General features: G+C 31.9%; 3 protein-coding genes across 3 annotated transcripts; all 3 read right to left on the bottom strand.

The window, feature by feature from the left end:
- Window positions 1-847: 847 nt before the first annotated feature.
- On the bottom strand, window positions 848-2127 carry LOC111296272 (ethylene-responsive transcription factor ERF109-like). The gene has a single exon (XM_022890479.2). It carries the CDS (start codon window positions 1998-2000, stop codon window positions 1110-1112), a length of 891 nt encoding a protein of 296 aa, XP_022746214.2. The 5' UTR covers window positions 2001-2127; the 3' UTR covers window positions 848-1109.
- Window positions 2128-5904: 3777 nt separating this feature from the next.
- Window positions 5905-13896, bottom strand: LOC111296248 (ceramide synthase LOH2-like). Its single transcript, XM_022890449.2, has 6 exons — window positions 13524-13896; window positions 10063-10271; window positions 8882-9037; window positions 7762-7947; window positions 7494-7672; window positions 5905-6725 (listed from the first exon to the last, which is right to left on the bottom strand). The coding sequence occupies exons 1-6, from the start codon at window positions 13641-13643 to the stop codon at window positions 6706-6708; spliced, it is 870 nt and encodes a 289-aa protein (XP_022746184.2). The 5' UTR covers window positions 13644-13896; the 3' UTR covers window positions 5905-6705.
- A 2749-nt stretch (window positions 13897-16645) lies between these two features.
- CYP707A4 (cytochrome P450, family 707, subfamily A, polypeptide 4) lies at window positions 16646-19289 on the bottom strand. The gene is made up of 9 exons (XM_022890438.2): window positions 18972-19289; window positions 18518-18842; window positions 18177-18326; window positions 17843-18091; window positions 17666-17755; window positions 17506-17584; window positions 17297-17403; window positions 17072-17190; window positions 16646-16983 (listed from the first exon to the last, which is right to left on the bottom strand). Exons 1-9 carry the CDS (start codon window positions 19172-19174, stop codon window positions 16863-16865), a joined length of 1443 nt encoding a protein of 480 aa, XP_022746173.2. The 5' UTR covers window positions 19175-19289; the 3' UTR covers window positions 16646-16862.
- Between the last annotated feature and the right edge of the window lie 3457 nt (window positions 19290-22746).

Below are 22746 nucleotides of genomic sequence, written 5' to 3'. Positions count from 1 at the left end.
GTTGGGTTAGTTCGTCAGGAAATTGCTGTCTGTTCTTGCACAGATTTTGATAAGCTCGGATAAAGCCTGAATCATTAAACAAATCAAATCCCAAATTCCCAATGCTAAGGTGTTTGAGATTGCGTCTCTGTCTTCATTTCAATTTTCTTGTCTCCACGTTGATCACGTGGAAAATTCCATAAGGAATAAAGGAATTCCTCGGACTGGCTCCAGATTGCAGCCGTGTTTCTGCCACATTAAGAAACATTTGTGTCTTCAAGAGGGGACAATGCTGAGGCAATTCAGCTCCAAGCCGCCAACTTGTTTGGCTTAGCCAATCCCCTGGCCATGATACCTTGACCAAATAAATACGCCCAGACGCGCTTGGCCAAAAGGAATTGGGGTTCTCTAATGGTGACCAAGTCTCCTTTATTTTTTTACTAATTTTATATGAGCACGTGTTGCATTGGGCACCTGCTAAATGTGATCAAAATCTTATTATATCCATATCGGAGTTTGACCAAAAGTTGCATTTTGCACATGTTTATTTAAAGGGTCCCACTTGACCAACATTCCTCTGTACACGTCACTATGGGAGTCTTGAATCTTGTCCTTTAGATGGTCCCACCCACTCCCAACCTTGGACAACCGAAACACCCTTTTGGTGCTTTCATCAGGTGAAATGGAACTAAACTTTCCTATCCAATTGTTCCAATCTCATTCAGGGATTCTGGCTCCCAGTAGTCGTATTTGAAAGTACTGTATTTTTCCAACCAACCAAAACGATGCAACGAATGTCAAAAAGCGAAAACCTGTACAATTTAGAACAAAAAAAAAAAAAAAGGGGAGAAGAACAAAGACCCAAATCTGGAAAATTGAATTTAATCTAAAGAAGAAGTAGTATTCAACAAGAAGTTACAATTGTACAGTCAATTAATTATCATCCAAATTCTTTGAACTCTTTCTTGAAACTAATAAAATAAGAAAGAGCCTATTGTAGTAATTTTAATTGAACTCCTCTGCCCAACAGCAGATTTAGTTTCCAGTTCTTTACTGGAATTAATGAGGAAAAATAGAAAAAAAAAAAAAAGAAGTTGCAGGCTTACAGCAGATTCATAACTGTTGCCTGATCAAACTGACCATGAACTATTAGCATACCCAGTAGTCGTAGCAGAATCTGACGAAATATTGTCCCCATCAAAATCTGTCATCATCATCATCCATTGTTCAATCTCATCTTCGCCTACTCCATCCCAAAACTCTGTCCCGAATCCCATTTCCGTGTCCCTTTGCATGCTCACATTTCTCTCACTGTCTTGTGATTGCACATTTAACGAGCTACCATTTTCTTGATCAGACACCACAGCAATTGTTGTTGTTGTTCTTGCTGCTGTTCCTATTGATACTGTTGTTGGTGGTGTTGTTACATTGTCATAGTTGTTGCTATCGGGAAATGGGAAGTTAAGTTTGGCTCTTGGTCCACGGAAATCGATAGCTGCTTTATCGTAAGCCCGAGCTGCTTCCTCCGCCGTGTTGAAGGTTCCAAGCCAGACCCGTGTGGCGCGTTTTGGATCTCGAATCTCCGCAGCCCATTTTCCCCACGGCCTTTGCCTAACTCCTCTGTAGTTTTTCTTTGCTCGTTTAGTTTTACTACTAGTTGCGCGCTTTTTTCCTTCTTTCTGACTTGGCAGGAAAAGATTGCACCCGAGACACCCGTCATATTTGCACACGTGGCACTTATCCACCAGTTCACTCACTTGAAATACCACGTTCGCACCACCAGCGTTGAACCCAGAAGTAACAGTAGAAATAGAGGGCCTGAATACATCAAAATCGAAAGGAAAATCAACGGCAGGGTCGATGGAAGAGGAAGGGGTGGAACCGGTTATGACGTTTTTGAGGGCGGAGACCATGACGGAGCTTTCTTGTTCAGGAGAAAGACGATGAAGCTGTGTTAGCGGCGGCGGCGGCATGGATAGCGAAGATGGGTTAAGTCTCTGCGTTTCCAGGTGCCTCTGCATAAGACTGGTAACGACTTCGAGTGAAATTTGAGAATTATTTTTGTTTTTGTCCGAAAATTTCGAGTTTCTCACTTTTGCTTCGCTTATTCCCTGAGTTTCCAGATTTGGGTTCTTTTGGGACAAGAATAAGAAGCCTTTTATACCGAGACAGGTTACGCTGCCAACGTGGCATGCCATCTGGGAACACAGTTCGCACACGGCTTAGAAGAATTTGTACGGCACGTGGTATTTGTTAATATGACATGACACAAAACGAATAAAATAAAAGTGGTCCATGATATGACGTGACAGCCTAATGGCTGTTACACTGAAATACACACGCGGGATTTTGGACTGATAAAATGAAACGAAAGTGGAGAGCGAGAGAGAGAGAGAGAGAGAGAGAGTGTGTGTGTGTGTGTCGTGTCATATAATATTTTATTATTTTTAAAAGGTAAAGAGAGAGAGGGAGCCGAGAGCACTGATAGCAGAGCATTAAGAACTTTCTGGCTGGACCAAAGCAAGATGACAGACGGACAGGGACTGTCCATTTGCTTCTTTCATCATAGTTTCCTTTTCAATTTTCATGTAATTGTTTGACCAGCTAAAATATTTAACCATAATCAGAAGTTTTGTGTTCCAAATTTTATATTTATTTTTTAGATACTGACTTCTAATTAAAATTTTCTAGAATATATCATGTCTTAGATATTCTGAAAATGTTGACAAATTTTTTATTTTCTTTAAGTAGTGAAAGTTTTTAAAGATGAGTAGAAATCAATTTAAATCGATTTAATTAATCAAAATTAATGAAAAATAGTTAATTCAGTTTAGTTTTTTTATTTTGATTATAGTGGTTTTTTTAGATAAGTTAATTTAATTAATAAAAAATAATCGAATTAATCAATTTTTAATAAGTAAAATTAAAATAAATTAAAATAAATGTTTTTATTTATATTTTTGTATAAAATTTTATTGAAATTATTAAATTTTTTAGTAATTTAATTTGAATAATACTTGAATTTAAATTTTATTAAATTAAATTTATAACTAAATAATTATTTATAATAAAAAATTGATTATTTAATTAAATTAATCGAATCAAATAAATTTTAATTGATTTAATTATTATTAATTATTTAAAAATTTATGATTAATTTAATTATTTATTAAATAAAAATTAATTAATTAATTATTAAATTTTCAAATCCCATCATTTGCTCCCTTCTTAAAAGGTTTATATCAAATTTTAAAATAATAATTATATATGAACATTTATCTAATAATTGATATACATCTTTGTCTTGTCTTATGAAATTACAGAATGACAAAGAAAATGGGAAAGACTCGGTCAAACTGTTACAATTGTTGACAGTTTAGCGTTATTGTCAGCTGTTGACAGGTACAATTTATTTTAATGGTGGCTGCCGTCCAGGTGTCCAGCTGTTGGGTTACATAGCTGGCAGCTATGAGGATAAGAGGGACCAACATCCAAGCCAAATGTCAAACCCCAAACCCCCAAAGGGACCAGATAGAAAGTCAAAAATAGAGAGGGCATGGTAATTCAACTTAATTTTCTTTCTCTGCTGACAGACCTCAGGTCCCTTACTTTCCTTCACACTCTCACCCTTCCGGTCCCAACCCAAGCGGCATCAGTACAAAAGCCTTCATCTCTAATCAAAAGGTCCCAAGGAATAAAACAATGACTGCTGGAAACTGGCAACAGGTTGCCTGGTCAGCGAAAAGCAATGCTTCAAATTTATTTCCAGGCCATGGACGGTGAATCTTTATGCTACTAAGGCTTCCGTTGGATTATACCGTACCTCAGTGATGATGTTTTTGTAATCAAAAGGTGAGTCAACTGTGATTTTTTCATCCAAATGAGTTAATGGTACGACTGATGATTGACCAGTTATTAACCAGTATTTTTTGGTCAGTTGGTGATTGGCAGGTTTTTAATTTTTTTTTCATTTTTATATTTTAAATTTTACTATTATGTTGAAAAATTTTTTTACATTTTTTTTATTTTTATTTAAAATTATAAAATAAATTTGTTAATTTAATATAATAAATAAATTTTATTATTTAATACATTAATAAATAATTTGATTTATAAGGAAAAATATCAAATTTATCACTTGACTTTTTTTTGTGCAATTTTATTACTGTACTACATTTTTTTATACAATTTTAGTAATTTTGGAATGGAAATAGAATATTCCATCCAAAATTATTTTTCATTCTGTTATGTTTGGTTGTAATGAAAAATATTTTTATATTTTTAATTTTAAAAAATTTCACATACCACAGTATAAATCCAGAAAAATTAAATATGACAATTTGGTTTTTAGTACAAAATTTTGAAAATGTTTAAAATTATTTAGAAAACCAAAGTTTGGTCTGTCAAATTAAAATTATTGGACAAACAAGTTTAAATTTATATTTATATTTTTATAAACATTTGATTGAATAAGTCTGCATTAGTCAAGAAATAAGTGTTGGCCAAAAAAAATACAGCAAATTAAATATCTTGGAATCATAAAATAAAATTTAATTTTAAAATTATATCATATTTTAATTTTAAAAATATAAGTTTAAACTTCTTTGTCTAAATTTTCTGGATTTGTATTATGGTATATGAAATTTTCTAAAATATAAATATTCTTCATAACAAACAAACAAAAAATGAATTTTGGATGGAATATTCTAATTCTATCCACAAATAACTAAAATTGCATAAAAAAATAGTATAGTGGTAAAATTGCAAAAAAAAAAAGAAGTAAAGTGGTATATATGAAAATCTTAATCTAGTGCAGTAATAAATTTGACAAAATTTTCAAATTTATATAATAAATAAATTTTATAAATGATAAATAATTTAAATTTTGTATAATATACAAATTTTATTCTAATATCGTTAGTTTTTTTATTTATTATAATTCACCTCAACGCTATTGTTACTTTTATATCCAAATATATATTTCATCATTGATTTTAATCTTAATATTGTAATAACTAATTTTAATTTCACTATTATTTTCAATTCACTTAAATGAATTTAAGCAAAATAATGTGAAAAGCTACTTTTAGAACATGTATAAAAAAAAAAAAAAAAGATTTGTGTAAGTAAAAGTATTCATGGACCAGATTAGAATTGAGTTGAGCTTATATTTGATACTAATAGTTTACATGTTTGTTCTGATTTGATTCAGTTTGAAATTTTGAATCTTAAAATTTTCGTGAATTCAATTCAAATTAAAAAAAAGAAAAATCCAAGTCCATCAATTAAATTTAATTTATATAATAAAAAATTAAAAAATATGATTAAATTAAATTTAATGAGATTATATTCAATTCACATATATATATAAATTAAATTTAAGTTTAATAAAATATATAATTTTTATTTTTAATTTATATATATATGAATTAAGTTATATATATTTTACATATATATATAAATAAATAATTTATATATATATAAATTTGGATCGAATCGGATTGAATCAAGTTCAAATTTTAAATATTTTATCTAAGACTCATCATTAAATTTAAAAAAACCTAAAAATTGTATCTAAATTCGTTTAATGAATTTTAATTTTTTTATCAAAACCTTTTTAAAACTTAAACAAACCTTTAAGTTTGACGGATTAAGCCCAATATTTGAACAAATCATGTGTCAACTTGATTTTGTTTTTACATGAGATCAAGAAAATATAGAAAGAATTAAGTGAGATAATAAAATAAATATATTTTGAACCCAAAAAATATGATTTCGTTGAATTTAACTAACTGAGTTAAAGGGCTGTTTGCAACTTCTTCAATTATTGTTAAAGAGAAAAGAAGTCATTTGTAGGATCTGTTGAAAAGAAGGTAACGTGAATGGAATCAAAAGTCTTAACTCCCATGTGAAGAGGTATCCATTGACACAATGTTGAATTTTTAATTTTAATGATTTGAAAATTCAAATGTCAATAGCCTCGTATAAAAAGAAAGAACAAAAGCCAAAAAACAAAAAAAAATCTCTTTACAAGAGATAATCGGCCTGCCCAGATCCCACTTCCCACAAGGTTGATTCAAAGCTATGGCCATTTATAGTTGTTCCCTCCACCTCCACCACCACCACACCCATGTTACGCATTTAATTTTTAGTGACATTCCATGTCCTTATCCAAAAAACAAAAGAACAAATTTGAACCAAAAATTAAAAAGAATGCCCTTTCATGTGGAGAAGGTATCCACAAAAAAGGAAAGGTTGGATCCAACCTAGCATCAAACACGGGCAATGCTTCCTTGGAATGATGTCACATTGTTGGAGAAATTTCATCGAAGCAATAAGGGCAGTTGCCAAGACAGGAAATTTTTGTGATTGATTAGACTGGTTAGCTTCAGCCCCAACCGAGCCGCCTAACAGAGGAAAACATGACTTCCCTTCATCCCTTGTATTCATTTCCCTAGTGTTGACTAATCCCAAAACATGAGTTCATCTGGAGAAAACAATATTCAGTAATTTGCCTAGCATTTATACAGCAAAAAGGGATCAAGACATGCTTGATTATCCCACTTCCTCATCTGTACCCCCAGAAGAATGATTAAAAACCTAAAACAAATAGACAATTTTTACCCAAATTAATGACAAATCGAGTGCAGAGATAAACCTACAACAAGTGATTTCCTCAGGGCCTAACATCGTAGTAAGAACAAAAAAAATTATGAAATCTTTTGTCTAATCATCATCTTCAGAATCTGCATTTCAACAAAGAGAAGCAACAGTTCAGAAAAAATAACAACAATGGTCAGGTACCTCATAGGAAGATATAAATTAGACTAACAAATTGAATTCAAGAATTCTAATTTTATAATTCAAAGAGTTTTAATGTTATTTACTTATTTTACAAGACAAAACATTTTAGATAATATCACAAGTTTTCCTTGTTTTATAAGTATAATATCAGCTCTGTATCTTCTGGAGACAGTTGGGAGTATGGACAAGCTGACAATAAAGGATGCAAAATCAAGTGGCATGTTCCCTAAACATACCCAAAACAATGAGACAAGAAGCCACATGTAGCCACTACCACGAAATTAGATGAGAATTCGTAGCTTTATTATTTTTCTTTTCTTTTACATTGCAACTTAAATGACATCTCTACATGCACTTAGTATAGTAGGTTTACTTTTGAATGTTGTTAATGTTATTCTATTTTATAACGAATAATTATTTTTCTTTAAGGTGCTCTAAAAAACCTGTCTTGCTGTTGATAATTTTTCAAATTCCAATATTTTCATGCTTCTGCCCTGCTCTCATTCCTTCCATGACTTATGTTTGGGGGAGAGAAATTTCAACAATTTTCGATAATAAATAACAACAACAAAGAGAGGCTTTTACAATTTCCAGGGAATAAAAAGGTAAAGGTGAAGACAGTCCTCCAATTCCCAAGTCTCATAAAAAAAAAGATGCAAATTAATTTTTCTTCTTTTATTTTGAAAAAAGAAAAAATGAAAAAGGCTTACCAGATCTAATGTCTTCTCCAACTTTTCCTCTATTTTTCAATTGTCTCGTGATCATTGAGCATATGAGAATCCACCAGTACACATGGAACACAAGTAGCATCAGCAACATAGTATTGAAAACATAGTACAGGGATGTGGGATATGACTCTGAAAGATTTAAGAACTCCCGAATGTGATAGCTGTGAGAGGCCAACCGCGGGAATAGATAAGTGATCAGCCAGTGTGCATGTAATGTTGTGAAACCAAATCATTAACCATAAGGGCAAACCTTGAACTTTTGATGACCCAAAATGGAAAGACTATTAGACGTAGCAAGAGCCAAGAGATGGCAAATAATCCAAAGCACAGACTTGCACCAAGCTCCCTCTCAGAATATTTAAAAACTTTAGCCGCTTCCAAAAACACGTCACTTGCATCATGTAGGGCAAGTATGATTGAACCAATGCGGAAGAAGCTGTAAACAAACAAATTATAATCATCTACCCACTTGGATATCTAGAAGTTAATTTAATTTATCAAACCAACTCTTATTAAGAAGAGTTTGAAATTCTCAAGGGCTATGTTCTTCCATCACAAGAATTCTATTAAATAGTCCTCAATTCTGATGTAAACATGTATTCCAAAAAACTTGCAAGCAATAGCTTTCATAGATTTCGGTCAACAATTAAATAATGACAAGTCCATCACTTGCAACATTAACATAAAATGCAGAGGGTATGTATGTGAACACAGCAAATGAATAACATAATAACAGCAAGGCCTGCATTTTCACCATGCGTTGATGGAAAAAAATTAAGATATCGCAGAACATTTTAAATGAAGGCACAAACTTTCTTCTTAGAATATGAAATAGCAAAGCTGCCGGGTTGCATTTTTGTCACAAACTACTAACGATTCAAAGGATGGTAATATACCACAACATTCAAAACCATAAAGGTATAACAGTGACATTAACAATCTGCCAGCTTATGAAGGCTTGCTGAAAGTAAACTCAAAGAACAGAAAATTGTATAGCACGTTGAACTAGGGATACAATAATTTGACCATAACATACACTTTGTCAGCTACTGTATTCCGGAATATATGCGTACAAAAAGCAAACAAATTTTAGAACAAATATATAGATTAAAAGATAATATTAAAATTTTCAAAATGCAGCATTTTAAAATGACAATAAAAGCAACAAACATGGAATACTAAAAACTCTTTACAACCAAAGGTTAGATATTAAGATCAAAATCATGCAATCTAAAGAAAAATGGGCCAAAGATGAGATTCCAGAACATGCTAAGAGGTAAGCAACAATGACTATAAAAAAGATATTTGTCTGTTTGCTATGTAGTAATGATTAGGAATTTGATGCACTTCCACAGAAATGGTTTAGTTACCTTGTAATGTATGAGTATCCAATCAGGATAACGGTAATTACGTGATGAGACATCATCACAGCAAAATCCTTCCTTCGAGTCTCCCAAGTAAGGAGTGCAGCAATGCTATAGATGTAGAACCCACATTGGCACATGTAGAAAATGCTTAGGGGAAGCCTGAACCAAAAAAATGGAAGAAGTTAATTTTCAAATATGTTGTCAGCAGGTATAAGAAGGCCATGCAGGGCCCAGCAACTAAAGAAAAAGGAGATTTAAGAGAACAGAACAAAACATGTTGGGGCATGTATCAAGGGAAAGCCAGATAAATTTCAATAAATATTGATAAAGCAGATTTATTGCTTCAAAGTAGAATAATATCACATGACAAATTGTTTCACTCAAGATGTTGACTAGCAAGACACTCCAGTGTCAAGATTAATACATTCACTCTGAGGAGGGAAAGAGAACATTTAAACCAACGCCGATGAAAACTAAAAGATAAAATCAAAGCACAATAAAACAAGTGAATAAACTCTTTTGCAGGCGACAAGTACGAGTTTAACCCAGGCTTCTCTGGTAATAGTGAATGATAAAAGGTTAAGACTAGCATCAGATAGGAGGACAAGGAAGTGGAGATGAAAACAAAACAACAATAATCAAATATTGAACGCAAAAGACTGATTAAGCATTCACCATAGCTTTACAAAAACGTGCATGTGAATGACTATCATTTTTATACAAACTTGTCTGCAATTAATTTCAAACGAAGTAAAAAAAAGGAAAAATTTTGAGACATAAAATGCAGATTTCACAGACAAAAGAAAAACCGTTTGTCTAAATTAAAACAAAAGGAAAATAAGACAGGAAACAACATTTTCATTTTGAGTAAAGATGTAACTTTTCATCCACAGATAGGAGAGTTGTTTTCAAAGCATTTCAACCCCTAAGGACATGAACTGTAATAGATTTGGCCATCCTGTCTTTAAAGAATAGATACAAACAAAAGAAAAGCCCTTTCATACAATGTCAATTTAGATCAGAAGTGTAGAGCCTTTGCATCCAAGAGGAATGGTAACTTTCTGTCAATTAATGACAAAGACAATTATATCCTAGTAAAGAAGTAAATAAGACTGCATACCAGCACAAAATATGATATTGATAAATAACAGTTGGACATAAGTCCAGAAATATAGGTTACTCACTTCAACTCTTGATCTGGCCAGCCCCTGAAATACCCTTTTGTATCTCTGAACCATGGCTCATAGTAGGTGATTTTGAGAACACATGTTTCAACAGTAGCATAGTATGCTAGCTTCCACATTGATTCCGAGCATTTCACAAATTTTGCTAGTGTAGCCTCATTCATCTTCAAAGGAGCAGATCCATTACTCAACAACCAGATGGCCAACCTCTAAAAGAACATGAAGAAAAACTAAAATGCATTAAAAGATCAAATGTTTTATATGCCCAGCTTATATGCACTCGCACATGCGCTTACATGTAATATAAATTGAAATGAAACTATTAAAAGGAGAAATTCAATCGACTGTTTGTTATCACCAATATACTAACAAATGAAATTATTATAAGCAAAGCTTTACATTCAAAACATGACTTTCAAATAGATGCACATCATTTCCAATGAAGGTAGAAGTTTCAAATATCAAGATTAGAGAACAACCAACTTATACGCTGAAGCATGGATTATTGGGTAAAAGCTAATAAAAACAAATCCCAGGGTTCCATCCCCTACACTTGCCACTTTGAATTGCAATATATTTGCCTCTTCACATGGAAAACAAAATTACCTTCAAGAAGTTATTCTTCGAGAAAAAACTTTAAGCAACTTAATGCTCATCCATGACGTAAAATTCAGTTTTTACAAGCTATGCAAAAGCAAGAAGAATTCAACATAATTCTGATGTCGCTATCCTTTGGTAGAGATCTAAAACCTAAACCAGTCCAAGATTAAAAGACCAAGCTCTAACTAGCATTCATTTCTCTTATTATGTTACATTTGTATAATTTTATAATGAAAAAAAAAAAGACATTGCTTCAAAAAGGAAGCAGCATACAGGCGAAGTTTATAAAAAATTTATTCCCCTCTTCCGCACCTCAAAATTCTTTCCCAAAATTACTTTGCCAATAGCATTACTAGCATGTTTGCTTCCAAGAGCAGAGGAAAAAAAGTATAGCATGAATGCAATTGCTGGATAAGTTTTAGTTGATGAAAACAATGAGAAAAGTCAGGGAGGAGCATTTTTCTGTATTAATAAACAGCCTCCAAAAGTTATTGAACACCAATGCTGATGTACCTCATAAATGTTTCTAGGATTCAGTCAATGTGGTACAAATACAAATAACATAACTTCCACCTCACACAATGTTGCCACGCAAGAGAGGATTTTCTGAACAGCCACCAAATCCTTGAATAGCAAATATCATGGTCGGCTGACACACTGTTTGGATTTGCCTTGAATATTAAAATTCTATATTGAAAGTTATAAGAGTAATGAGTTTATCTTATATCCCATATCCAGAGTTTAGTAAAAGTATATGGGGTTTCACCCTTATAAATAAGATATTTTGGTTTTGGTTTGGTAATCTTAGATAGTTAGATACCATTAGTAGGCTATTAAAAGGGTGTAATTGAGTTTTTGGTTAAGTTTTGAGTAAGAAATTTTGGTGACTTCTCCTTCTAAAAGTCTCACAGTTGTAGATATTTATTTGTTAGTGGATTAAGTTTGGAGTACGCCATTTTGAGTTGGATCGAAAAAAATATATTTGTGTGTTTTTATTCTTGATTTGAGCTTGTTATTTTGTATGTAGGTGTTGCGTGTACGTATTGATTTCTTAACAAGTGGTATCAGAACTGTGGTGATCCCTAACAATTGGGAAGAGGCAAGCTTAGAGAAGCTCAATTCAAGAGAAGAGTTCAAGTTCATGTTTTGAGGATTGATGATTGGTTTGCGTGAAGCGTGAAGACATACGAGAGAAGATTATTGTGAGACTTTCATTGCAAGTGGAGCCAAGCATGAAGACAAATGATTTGATGACATTTGAGTCAAGGTGAAGATTGTTGGGAATAATGACTCAAATTCTATAAAAGATTTGTTTGGAATTGGCCAAATATTGATTGATGGACAAGAAGATTTGCAGAAAAAGAATTCAAAGAGAAAAGAATTCTTAATAGGTAAGTTTGTATGGTTATAAATAGGTGAAGTCTCTACAAGATTAGGTATAAGAAAAATATATAAGAGAATTGTAGGGTGGTAGACTTGTATTGAAAAGCGAGGCTTCGTGGTTCTTGTGAATCTAATTCAGCAAAATTCCATCCAGTAAAACGGAAGAATTATAAATCTCCAAACTAATAGATAAGAATATCGAAAATAAAGCCATTGCGACACCCATCAAAGGAGTCGTTCCCCATCCAAGAGCTACTTTACCATATTCTGAATTCAATGGTTTCAAAAAATCCCCTACAACAGTTCGTTTTAGACCAGATCTAGAACTACCCTCGATGGTTTGTGTAGCCATAAATCTTATTTTGTATTCAGTGAGATCTGTTGACTTTGTATATCATTTTGCTGTAAATAAACGATCTTATCATAGATCCATTGTGATCTTGAAATTATATTTATATTTGTATATATAATAATGAAAAATATTTGTGAATAAACTAGAAGAGACTGAGAAGGTCAACATAAGTATGATGTATGGATGCATATGAGTATGTATTTGGTTGTGTTGAAAGAGTGCACATGGGTATGTATTTGTTTAGGTCGAGAATACTCCATAGAACTAAAGGAGATTGAGAGAGTCAATGGGTATTGATTCTACAACTAGTGGATTTTTTTTTCTCATCCGTAAACGTAGGTCAGTTTGATTGAATTACATTAAATTATTGTCTCTTATATGTTTGATTCATTGACGTAGATCAATTGAACTGAATTACATTAAATTATTGTCTCTTATGTGTTTGATTCATTGACGTAGATCAATTGAACTGAATTACATTAAATTATTGTCTCTTATGTGTTTGATTCATTGTTTGATTATGACATGAATTAAATTGGAGCTTTTGGCCTAACAAGTGGTATCATAGCTATGGTGATTCTCTGTCGCACACTTCTTTTAGTTTCTCTATAAGTTCCATGATATCTTTGCATTTTGTTTTGAGGAGGCTGGTAATAATGTTTAGAACTTTGTAACCTCATGTTAGATCTATGTGTTCCAAGGCATCCTACTGGAAAATGTAAGAAAGAAAATTCTCAGATACTATTAAACCCTCTTTTTTTTTCCCCTCTTACCTTCTTTATTCTTTCAATCCTTTCTTTTTTCATTCTTTTTTTGCTCTTGTTCTTTCAGTTGTGACATCATTAGCATACCTAAGCTCAACCACTAACGTTAACTTTATTTCCGAAACAAGATTTAAAGAACTAATCTCTCTCTAATTAACCAAATTTGAATAGGGTTTTTAGGATACAAGGAATTTCATTCGAATTATAAATTTTCTTATCCTTTATTTTTAGCTTATACGTACCAAATGAAATATTATAAAACTGAAAAAGCAATTGAGGATAAAAAAATAAAACAATAAACAAATTTAGGAATCAATATTCAACGCAAAGAAAACAAAAGAGATGATAAAAAAAAATCTTACGCGAAAAATGAATTTGTCAAGGAAGAACCTGGCGACAACGAAACTGAGCGCGAAGTAAACCGCAACGACAAAATGCCACGCTTCTGGCTTGGCACTGCTGCTCCAAATAGACGACTCCATTGGACACCAATTTCAAAGAGAAAGCATCAATCAAACGGGTCCACAATTCGTCCAAGAATCCAATGCATTGAGCTTCTGTTGGAGAGATTGACAGAGATCTGGATTTCTGTCACTAATTCTTTTGCCGGTAAAGAAAAAAAAAGTTAGAGAGAGAATGGGAAGATTTGAGCTGGTTTTGGCAACGGAACAATGGAAACAAAAAATTAGAAAGTGGATGTTAAGATCTCGCGCTTTATTTATGAGCGCTAGCTTTGCTGGAATTTTGTTCATTTTCCATTTTTAAATTTTTGGTGCCTTTGAGGTTCAGCCAGATTTTCCGTAATGCGGGTCCTCCCTTTCCCACGGCGTGACATTTTCCCCTTTTTAATGGGAGAAAGCTACAAATTAGATTTGATGATTTTTTTTTTGTAAGAAAAAATTTCGATGGTACAAAAGTTACTTCGAGTTAAAATAAGATATATTATATTTAATTTAATAATTTAAATAAGTGATTATAAATTATATATTTAAAATAATTTTAATAAATAATTATGAATAAAATTTAAATTTTAAATTTTTTCATTGAAAAAAATGATTATTAATCAATTAAATTAATAATTTATTGATAAATTTGATGATTATTAGCTAATGATTTTTCAATATTTAATCAATTTTGAGCACATGATTTAATGTCTTTATATACTAAATCGACAATCAAAATATCAATTATATGTCATTTGGAATTATGTACATAAATAAAAAAATTATTTGATATATTAATTGTAAATTTTTTTAATTTTATAAATGAAATTAAATGATAATACATGTTTAATTTTTAATTATATTTGAAAAATTAAAAAATTTTATTGTTAGTATATTTAATAATTTTTCAATAAATAAATCGATAAAAATGTTTTTAACATTAAATTCAACTCCTATTTTTATGCATACTACGTATGTATTATTATATGTTTATCTTTTTAAATATCAATTTTATCAATGTTTCATTCAAATGATCCATAAAAACATAAGTTGAAAGCAATATGATGAAATGGTTAAAACTTTTTTATCTATCGTTTCAAATGAAATATAAAATTATCTAAATTCGACCATTAATATTAAAATTATAAATATATCACACAAATCAACTTGCAGTAATTCACAAGATGACAAGATTATTAGGATTATCTTGGACATAATTGCCAAATGACATTTTTTTTTTATGAATAATCTGAGAAGAGAAAAGATGTTACACCCCAAAATTTAAGTTTCCAAATGGATTTCTTAATGATAATTCTCAAAAAATACTAAAATTTATTAGTGATAATTAATTTGTAACCTAGCATAACTAGTTGTTTCGTAAGCCATTGTAATTATGGAACACCAGATTACTACAGAAAGACTACAAGTTACAACAGGGTGAAAAATCATAAATTATGGTGATTTATCTTGACGTTGGTAGTAGTTCTCTGGAAATAAAAATTCCATCACACAATATTGGTTATTCTTTTTTTTTTCTACTTTATTTAGATAATCAGGACCCTGATCTAAAATTTCACTTTGCATGGACACAAGGATATATGCTTTTGGCATATATAAATGTTAGCATCTAAAGTTGTAGATGCTGTCAAAGATATCCAGGATAGCTTGATAGTTCTGGAATGGACGGGGCATCAAGAACACCTGGGGCATTTTGATTTAAGTAGAGAGTAAAGGACAAGCCTGGTGGAAGGTCCATGATCCTTCACAGTAATTATGATTAGCAACTTAATTCAGATAAGTTTGAAAGGTCACTTTCTTTTTTGAGCAAGACATTTTTTCATTCTAATTGTTCAACAATGACGTGATATAGTTAAACTACCAAACCTAAATTATGGGATTGTCCCTCAACGATGGGATGATGTTGGTTCAAAGATGTGGCTTTAGTAAATTATTAGAACTTAACGATGCGATTTCTTGTTAAATTAATAGAACTTTACTGGCTGTGGGAGTATGATCGATGGAGAATTGTCGAACTGTCAGGTATCATTCTTATAATGGTCTTCCTGACCATGTGTTTCTGCGACTGCTCTAAACGGGAGTTAGTAACTTTCACAATGCTGTTTTATGGCCAGTGAACACAACATTTCAGTGAATTTCTGATGTAATATGCAGGAAGATATTTTCCAGGACTCAAAGTGATAAGATGCTGAACCTATTGTCAGTATGCGATAAGACGGAGCGAGCAGCAGGTGACGTCCGTGTGGGAATGGTCATGAGGATAGGGGAATGTTTTAATGGTATGCGGAGTTGATGATTCCATGTGAAATGTACGTAAGGTACAGCTGTGGCACTATGATTCACTAATGATGTGATAATAGGATCCAGTGTAAAAGATCATAGCATGCATGGTGTTGCTATGATCGATGGTACTAGTGACTGGCTGCAGACGATTGTGACACATCTCATCTTTTTGACAAGGACTAGTTAAGCCCTTAAGGGGTGAAGATGGCAGATCTACTTCTTTCCTTTGTGAAGTTATTTTCTTGTTAAACATCTCTTCCTCGGTTTCTCACTTTCTCTGGTCGTTTTCAAATTGTCTTCTATCACCTCCTCCATCACATTCGCATTCCTATACCGTAATCATTATAATGTTACTGATCTGATTTTTTCGCATTCAATCTTGTTTTCTTAAGCAATTGCCATTGCTTGAAGGGAAACATGGTTGGAAAAATCCAAATAAAACGTGGGGACTAACAACTTTGGGCTACTGGTTAATTAGTACATTGCCCTTGTTTCTTAGATTATTCCAACAAGAGTGCCCTCATTCGGAAGCAGATTCGGACCCCAACAAAGATCAGGCATTGGGGCCACCGGCAAAGGCACCATGGCTTCAAAGTTGAAAAGCATATCCGGGCTTACTGCACCCCAAAAAATAGAGGTAGGCTGGTGGTAACGTACTTTGTTCTATAAGGGGCCCTCATCGCCAGACATGAACGAAGTTTGTGCTTATGCTATTTGCTATAGCTGTAGAGATAAGAAAGTTGGGGAAATGATTCTTTCTTTTATTACACTTTATAATATACATATTCTAACGAAAAGTTGCAATTACTAGCTGCAAAAATAACGTGAAAGTTAATAATTATACGAAATCAAGGTGAAATCTAATATGATTTGAGAAACCCCATGGCGAAAAATAGTAGGGAGCAGAAAAGTTTTGGCTGCTGCATTGCTGAATGGATTCTTTCCCAAATCTGTAACTTAAGGACACACATCTTGAATAGGACTGCTGGATTCTTTCCAAAATCTGGCTGGGAGTCCTTGCTGAGGGACTGGGAATGGGCCATATTGAATCCCACTTTGAGAACCCACCACCTCCCACCTGCAAATAAAAGATCATCATACCCCGAACAGAAAGAGACTTATCAAAATTAGTCTGTATTGTAATACTAAAATGTGAGTAACTATACCTAAATTTTGTTACTAGATGGTGGATCAAAATGAGAGTCTCCAGCTTGGCTAGCTTGTTGCCGGGGCAAGCGTGGACGCCGTTGCCAAATGGCATGAAAGTATTGGGTTTTGGAGCTATCTGCTTGAAGCCATAGCCAGGAAAAAAAAATTGTAAGCTTTCGTATCAGTCTATGTATTGTGTATTTCTATTCTTTGTGTGTGCCCATGTCTACAAGATTAGGTACCTCAAATCTAGATGGATCAAAGTTATGAGGATCAGAAAAGAATTCTGGATTGTGATGAATATTCCTGAACAATGGCATTACTTTCCAGCCCTTGGGTATTAGATATCCTGTACATTTAAAAGCGAAACATCAGAGTGATGATACTAATTCATGAAATTGAAAGCCCCTTAAATCCAATACAGATAAAGAAAATTCAAGCCTGTAATTACCCTTATATTCCACATCAACTACTGCTTCCCTGAATGTGAAAGATATGATGCTGGCCATCCTCAAGCTCTCAAGTAAAACCTGAAAAGTAGTAAAAGATAAGAAGTTTCTTGAAGTTGGTTTTTTCGTAAAACAAGCTACAAGACTTTAAGCAGTGCATACCCTATATGTAAGAGGCATGCTCCTTGTCTGTGCCCATGTTAGGGGACTCTTCCCTCCGTTGTTTGACTCGTATATTGCCTTTTGCTCTGTCTGTATGATTTTGGCAATCATAATTTGAGACAATTCGATTCCCTGATGATAGAATTCTAAGAAGTCTAAGTGGAATTCTATGATTACCTTCACAGCTTCTAGAAGTTTCTGGTCATCATGGAGGAATTTGAGAAGCCATGTAATAACACTGGCCGTAGTGTCCTGGGCAGCAAAAAGTACTCCAATGATGTTATCAGTAATTTGATCTTCAGTCACAGTTTGCCCCTTTTCATCCTTGAAGTTCAACAAATGGCCCAACAGATCCTTCTCCACCAGCCCTTTCTCCTTCCTCTCATAGATTATTTCACCCAGAATCTGATTCAGCCTTTTACTCGCCTTTTGAATAAGAAAGAATACATCAGAATTGCCTCCTTGTGATCAGATAATTTTCTCTGAAAACGACAGAGGAAATGGTTCTTACCAGTAGTGCTTTTTGATATGCAGTCCCAGGAATGTTTGTAGGAAAAGAGTTATAACCTTGATCTACTATTCGGTAGTTCTCCTCCAACTTCTCTTTGTAGCCTCTATCTAAGTGACCAAAAATGGAAAGAATGCCGACGTCAAAAGAGAACTGTTGAGAGTCAAGGAACCCAAATGTTAGAAAATCATGATCCAATAAGTGTAGGTCCCGGAACTTGGAAACATGTTGAGAGCTACCATCAATGAAAACAAATTTATAAAGGACAACATGAGGTTTACATTAGAAACATGTTTAGAAATATGTTCTAATCAAAGTTATTATATCTTTTCTTTTATACAAACCTTTTTCATCTCATAAAAAGTGTTTATAACTTGTCCAGAGCCACCCCATGACTCCAAGGCAGAAACAGCTATGTCTTCGATATCAGCAATTAGCTTCGTGATGGTATCAGGGGCTAGCGAGCTTTGAACCAACTTCCTCAGACGAGTGTGGTATTCACCCCGGTGAAAGAATAGTGCGGAAGGGCCGATCATCTTCTCTTTGCTTTTGGGGTACGTTGGCTTGAACAAGTCAGCATGAGTAACCAGCACAAACCTTACCGCTTCAGGGCTAGCCAGCATGACACAAGGGCAACCAAGTATGTGGCTTTTGAATATTTCTCCATACCTAAACATGGGAAAAAAAATGGCATCACGCCGACCAAGTTCAATATTCTACATGCAAAAAAGCAGAGAGCTTAAACAGAGAGAAGGAAAATGAGCAAGAAATAATACATCCATGCAGTACGGTAATAACCTTTTTTGTTTTGTTAAAAAGAAGATATTTGGGTCTTGAGAGTAGAGTTGGAGAGTTTCTCCAATATATGGCCAACCCATTGAACCTGGTGGAAGCTTAAATCTTTTTACAGGAACTCCTCTCTTTTGCTTCCTTAGGAATGGATATGAAACAAGAACGGAGAGAAAGAGAATTACGTACAGTAAAATAGAAACAGTCTCCATAGAAAAACGTAGTCTCTCTCTCCCTCAATTAGACTTTGGTGTTATGGCGAAAGGATTGTGGAAATGGTGAAGGATATTGATTTGTTGTGAAGATGATACAAGCAGGGGGAAAGAGTGAGGTGGGTTGGGGGTTTATATAGAGTGAAATGTAGCAGAAAAGTTGTCAGGGAAAATTAATTTTGTAGTTTTATAGCTTCACGTCAGCTTTCGAGTTGAAAATAAATGCTGAGAAGAGTGGCTCCTGGAAATTACTCATGCCCTAATGAAGTCCAATAAGAACTGAGCGGCTGGCTGAGGAAAAAAAAAAAAAAAAAAAACCACGTGAAGGATTGAAGTAGTGGTTGGGGTTGGTTTGCAAATCAGGATTGTTAACAGGGGGAGGATTGACGATTCCAACATTTTTGAATTACTTGTTATTGAAGAAAGTCATGGTCCTTGACAGCAAATGGACAGGATGAAATTGTTTTGCTGAATGCATTACCCAGGGTTATGCAAATCTCTTTATTAATTTCTTGAAATAGAGAGTAATTTTTTCAGGGAAAGGGTTATACGAAGTTTTTTAAATAAAATTCGCGACCAGAGATGATTAAATAAAAGCTAAAATAAAAAATTAAAAAATTTCATTATATAAATTAAATGTGAAATTTTTTAAAAAAATTTAATGAATTTTGATATATATTATTAGATAGATATTTTTAATAAAAATATTGATAAAATTTTTATCATTAAATAAATATCGATCAAATTTATATTATAAACTATATTTTTTATAATTTTTTATATATTATTGATCTTTATATTGAATTTTATTAATTAATAAATTTTTTATTTTTTATTAAAATTTTTATTAAATTATTTAAAAAAAAAATTTCATAAACTTCACTTAAAAAATTTTACGTAAATTTCATCCTTTCTCTAAAATTTTTATTCATTAGAAGTTATAATCGTAATCAAATAATTTTTAACATATATCAATAAAACAAAAATAAATAAACAAATTAAACCAACATATTAAAATTTTGAAACTTCCTCTTAAAATTTTGAAACTTCCTCTCTGCTATTAAAATTTGGTGTCACTTACATAAGTTATAAATTCTAGCCTATGAAACGATAGAAAAAATTTCATTATTAGTATATTTGATAATTTTTTTAATTAAATTATATAAAATAATTAAAATCATTCCAAAATTTAAAAGGAAATCAAGTTGGTTACAAGTTATCAAAAAAAAAAAAAAAGGAAATCAATTTGGTCGAAAAGAATGAATTGGTACGATTTTTTATTAATTGATTGTGTAAAAATGTCATTTAGCTTAGCTGTGTGTGCATGAACACACGCAATTGCATATAAAAATGAACATGAAACGTGGCAGTTATTAGCTGTTTTTCATTGCTCTTCCCATTCATTTTCGACAAATGATATTGCTTAAATGTTTTTAAAATGAAAGTTTGTAGAAATTAGAACACAATAGCAAAAGTAAACGATGATATCTCTTTCATTGAAAATTATTTCCAAAGTTTGTCAAAGCATGGAAGTATTGTTTTTTATTTATTTATTTATTTTTTATGCAAAGAGATCATTTTTATCTTTAATTTGCTTTTGAAATTAATGAAATTAAGTTCACATATGATTCCCGATTTGCATGGAAATTCGTATAGAACTTTGATTTGTACGTTTCACATTCTAATTTTAAGATCTTTTTTAATTTCTTCAATATTATCCGAATTAATACGAGTGCATCTAAGATTGGTAACGGTCAAGTCAGGATGGTTTTTGTTCGTCTCGAATTCGATTCGATTTTATATTTATTAAATCAAAATTTGATCTGATCTAAATTTTTTTAAAAATTTTTTTAACTTGAATCCAATCCGATCCGATATTGTATAAATCGTACTTGATTTAATCTGATTCGAAATTAATAAAATATTTTTTAAAATATAAATATTTAAATATATAATTATATAAATATATAAATAAATAATTAAAAAAATAATTTTTATATAACATTATATCGAGTTTACTTAAAACTTGAATCCAATTCAATTCTGATTTTTTTAATCTTATTCGACCCAAACTAAAACCTAATTAAAAAGTTTTTGATTTTATAAAATAAGATTAAATCAAAACTCATCGGGAATTAGGTTACCGACCCTAGGTGCATCACAGCTAACAAGTTCGTGCCCGTTATGATCTTCTCGTTGAACCCACCAGAACAGCTTTGTGTTTGTGCCCATGCCACGTCAACTCACATATACTGCGATGAGATGAAGTCTTGCATGCATAACAACTAATAAGTCATACACAACAAAAATGTAAATACACAACTAATAAGAAACTTGATTTTTTTATAACCTTCAAATTATGATTTTATTTATTTATTTATTCCCACATCTAAAAGTTGTAAGTTCATTTTGGATTCGAATAACTGAAAAAAAGTGGGGTATGACATATGACTCAACAATGAGCCATTCAAAGAAGTTGGAATTTCCAGTTATGATATACGTGGAAGCAATTCATGCACTCAATCACAAAAGATGTTTAGGACAAAAGCAAAGCAACCTTGTTCCTGAAAACGACAATAGAATCAGAGATTTGATCTTTCATCATTATCCTATTCTTCACATGTTTTGATTCTTAATTTGCTTAGCTAATCACACAAATAATTCAATCTTATTTTCTAACCTTTTTTTTTTTTTTAAAGAAAAATCTTCTGTCTAACTTTAATCACACACATGCTCGCAATATCCTTTTTGACGTAAACAATCATGCGGCCATGAAAAATTGAATTATTCCTTAGGTTCATTGTATCTGGTACTTATATAATTGCTTTGTTTGGTGCATGTCACATTTTAAATTCTGCCATGGCCTCCATGTTTCTTGGCTTTCATCAATGGACAGCTTAGACAATGTACCTGCCTTTCGACTATAAGTCCAAACAATTTGGAAAAGAAATAGGATAATACTAGTTTTAAACACTCGTATTTGAAGCTTGTATGATCAAATTATTTTATATCGAGATATTTTAAGAATTTATTATAATATATATATATATAGAGAAACTTAAATTTATATATATAATATATTTTTTGTAAAATTAAATTATGAATGACAATAGGTCCGATCAAAGTAGATTTTACTCGCTCTGATTTCAATTCAATTTTATAAATTTAATACTTGAATATGACCGATTCTATAAATTTAATATCCGAATTTAACCCAACTAGATATGAAAATATTATTTTTATACTTGAATTTAATTTTATCCGCATATATTTAAACTTGATTTGATCATAAATTAATAAAATATTAATTGTTAATATATTATATTATTTTTTAAAATATTATTTAATATTATTTTTTAAAATATAAATATAAAATTAAATAAATAAAAATAATATATAATTGGATCAGGTCGAGATAAATTTGCATAAAACATGACCTTAATTTTTTTAAAAAAATATTTGATCTGACTTGATTCAAAATTTAAATTAAAAAAATAATTTTATAGGATCAGGTCGGATTAAAATTTGTTAAGTACGAATTGAATTATCATCCTTAGATAAAATCGTGTTCA

This window comes from Durio zibethinus, chromosome 16, assembly GCF_047325235.1.
Source record: "Durio zibethinus cultivar Kanyao isolate XHJ-2024 chromosome 16, ASM4732523v1, whole genome shotgun sequence".
Classification (NCBI taxonomy): Eukaryota; Viridiplantae; Streptophyta; class Magnoliopsida; order Malvales; family Malvaceae; genus Durio; species Durio zibethinus.
The sequence above is the reverse complement of the archived record's forward strand: the minus strand, read 5'-3'. Positions and strand labels throughout refer to the sequence as shown.

What these genes read in the sequence shown, in the direction of transcription:
- LOC111296272 (XM_022890479.2), bottom strand. Translation starts at nt 2,000, where the DNA reads ATGCAGAGGCACCTGGAAACGCAGAGACTTAACCCATCTTCGCTATCC.
- LOC111296248 (XM_022890449.2), bottom strand. Translation starts at nt 13,643, where the DNA reads ATGGAGTCGTCTATTTGGAGCAGCAGTGCCAAGCCAGAAGCGTGGCAT. An exon ending in GGATACTCATACATTACAAG is followed by an intron (nt 7,948 to 8,881) that starts GTAACTAAACCA and finishes GTTTGTTTACAG; the next exon opens with CTTCTTCCGCATTGGTTCAA. An exon ending in TGGGTCATCAAAAGTTCAAG is followed by an intron (nt 7,673 to 7,761) that starts GTTTGCCCTTAT and finishes GGCCTCTCACAG; the next exon opens with CTATCACATTCGGGAGTTCT.
- CYP707A4 (XM_022890438.2), bottom strand. Translation starts at nt 19,174, where the DNA reads ATGGAGACTGTTTCTATTTTACTGTACGTAATTCTCTTTCTCTCCGTT. An exon ending in CATATCAAAAAGCACTACTG is followed by an intron (nt 18,092 to 18,176) that starts GTAAGAACCATT and finishes CTTATTCAAAAG; the next exon opens with GCGAGTAAAAGGCTGAATCA. An exon ending in AACTTCTAGAAGCTGTGAAG is followed by an intron (nt 17,756 to 17,842) that starts GTAATCATAGAA and finishes AAAATCATACAG; the next exon opens with ACAGAGCAAAAGGCAATATA.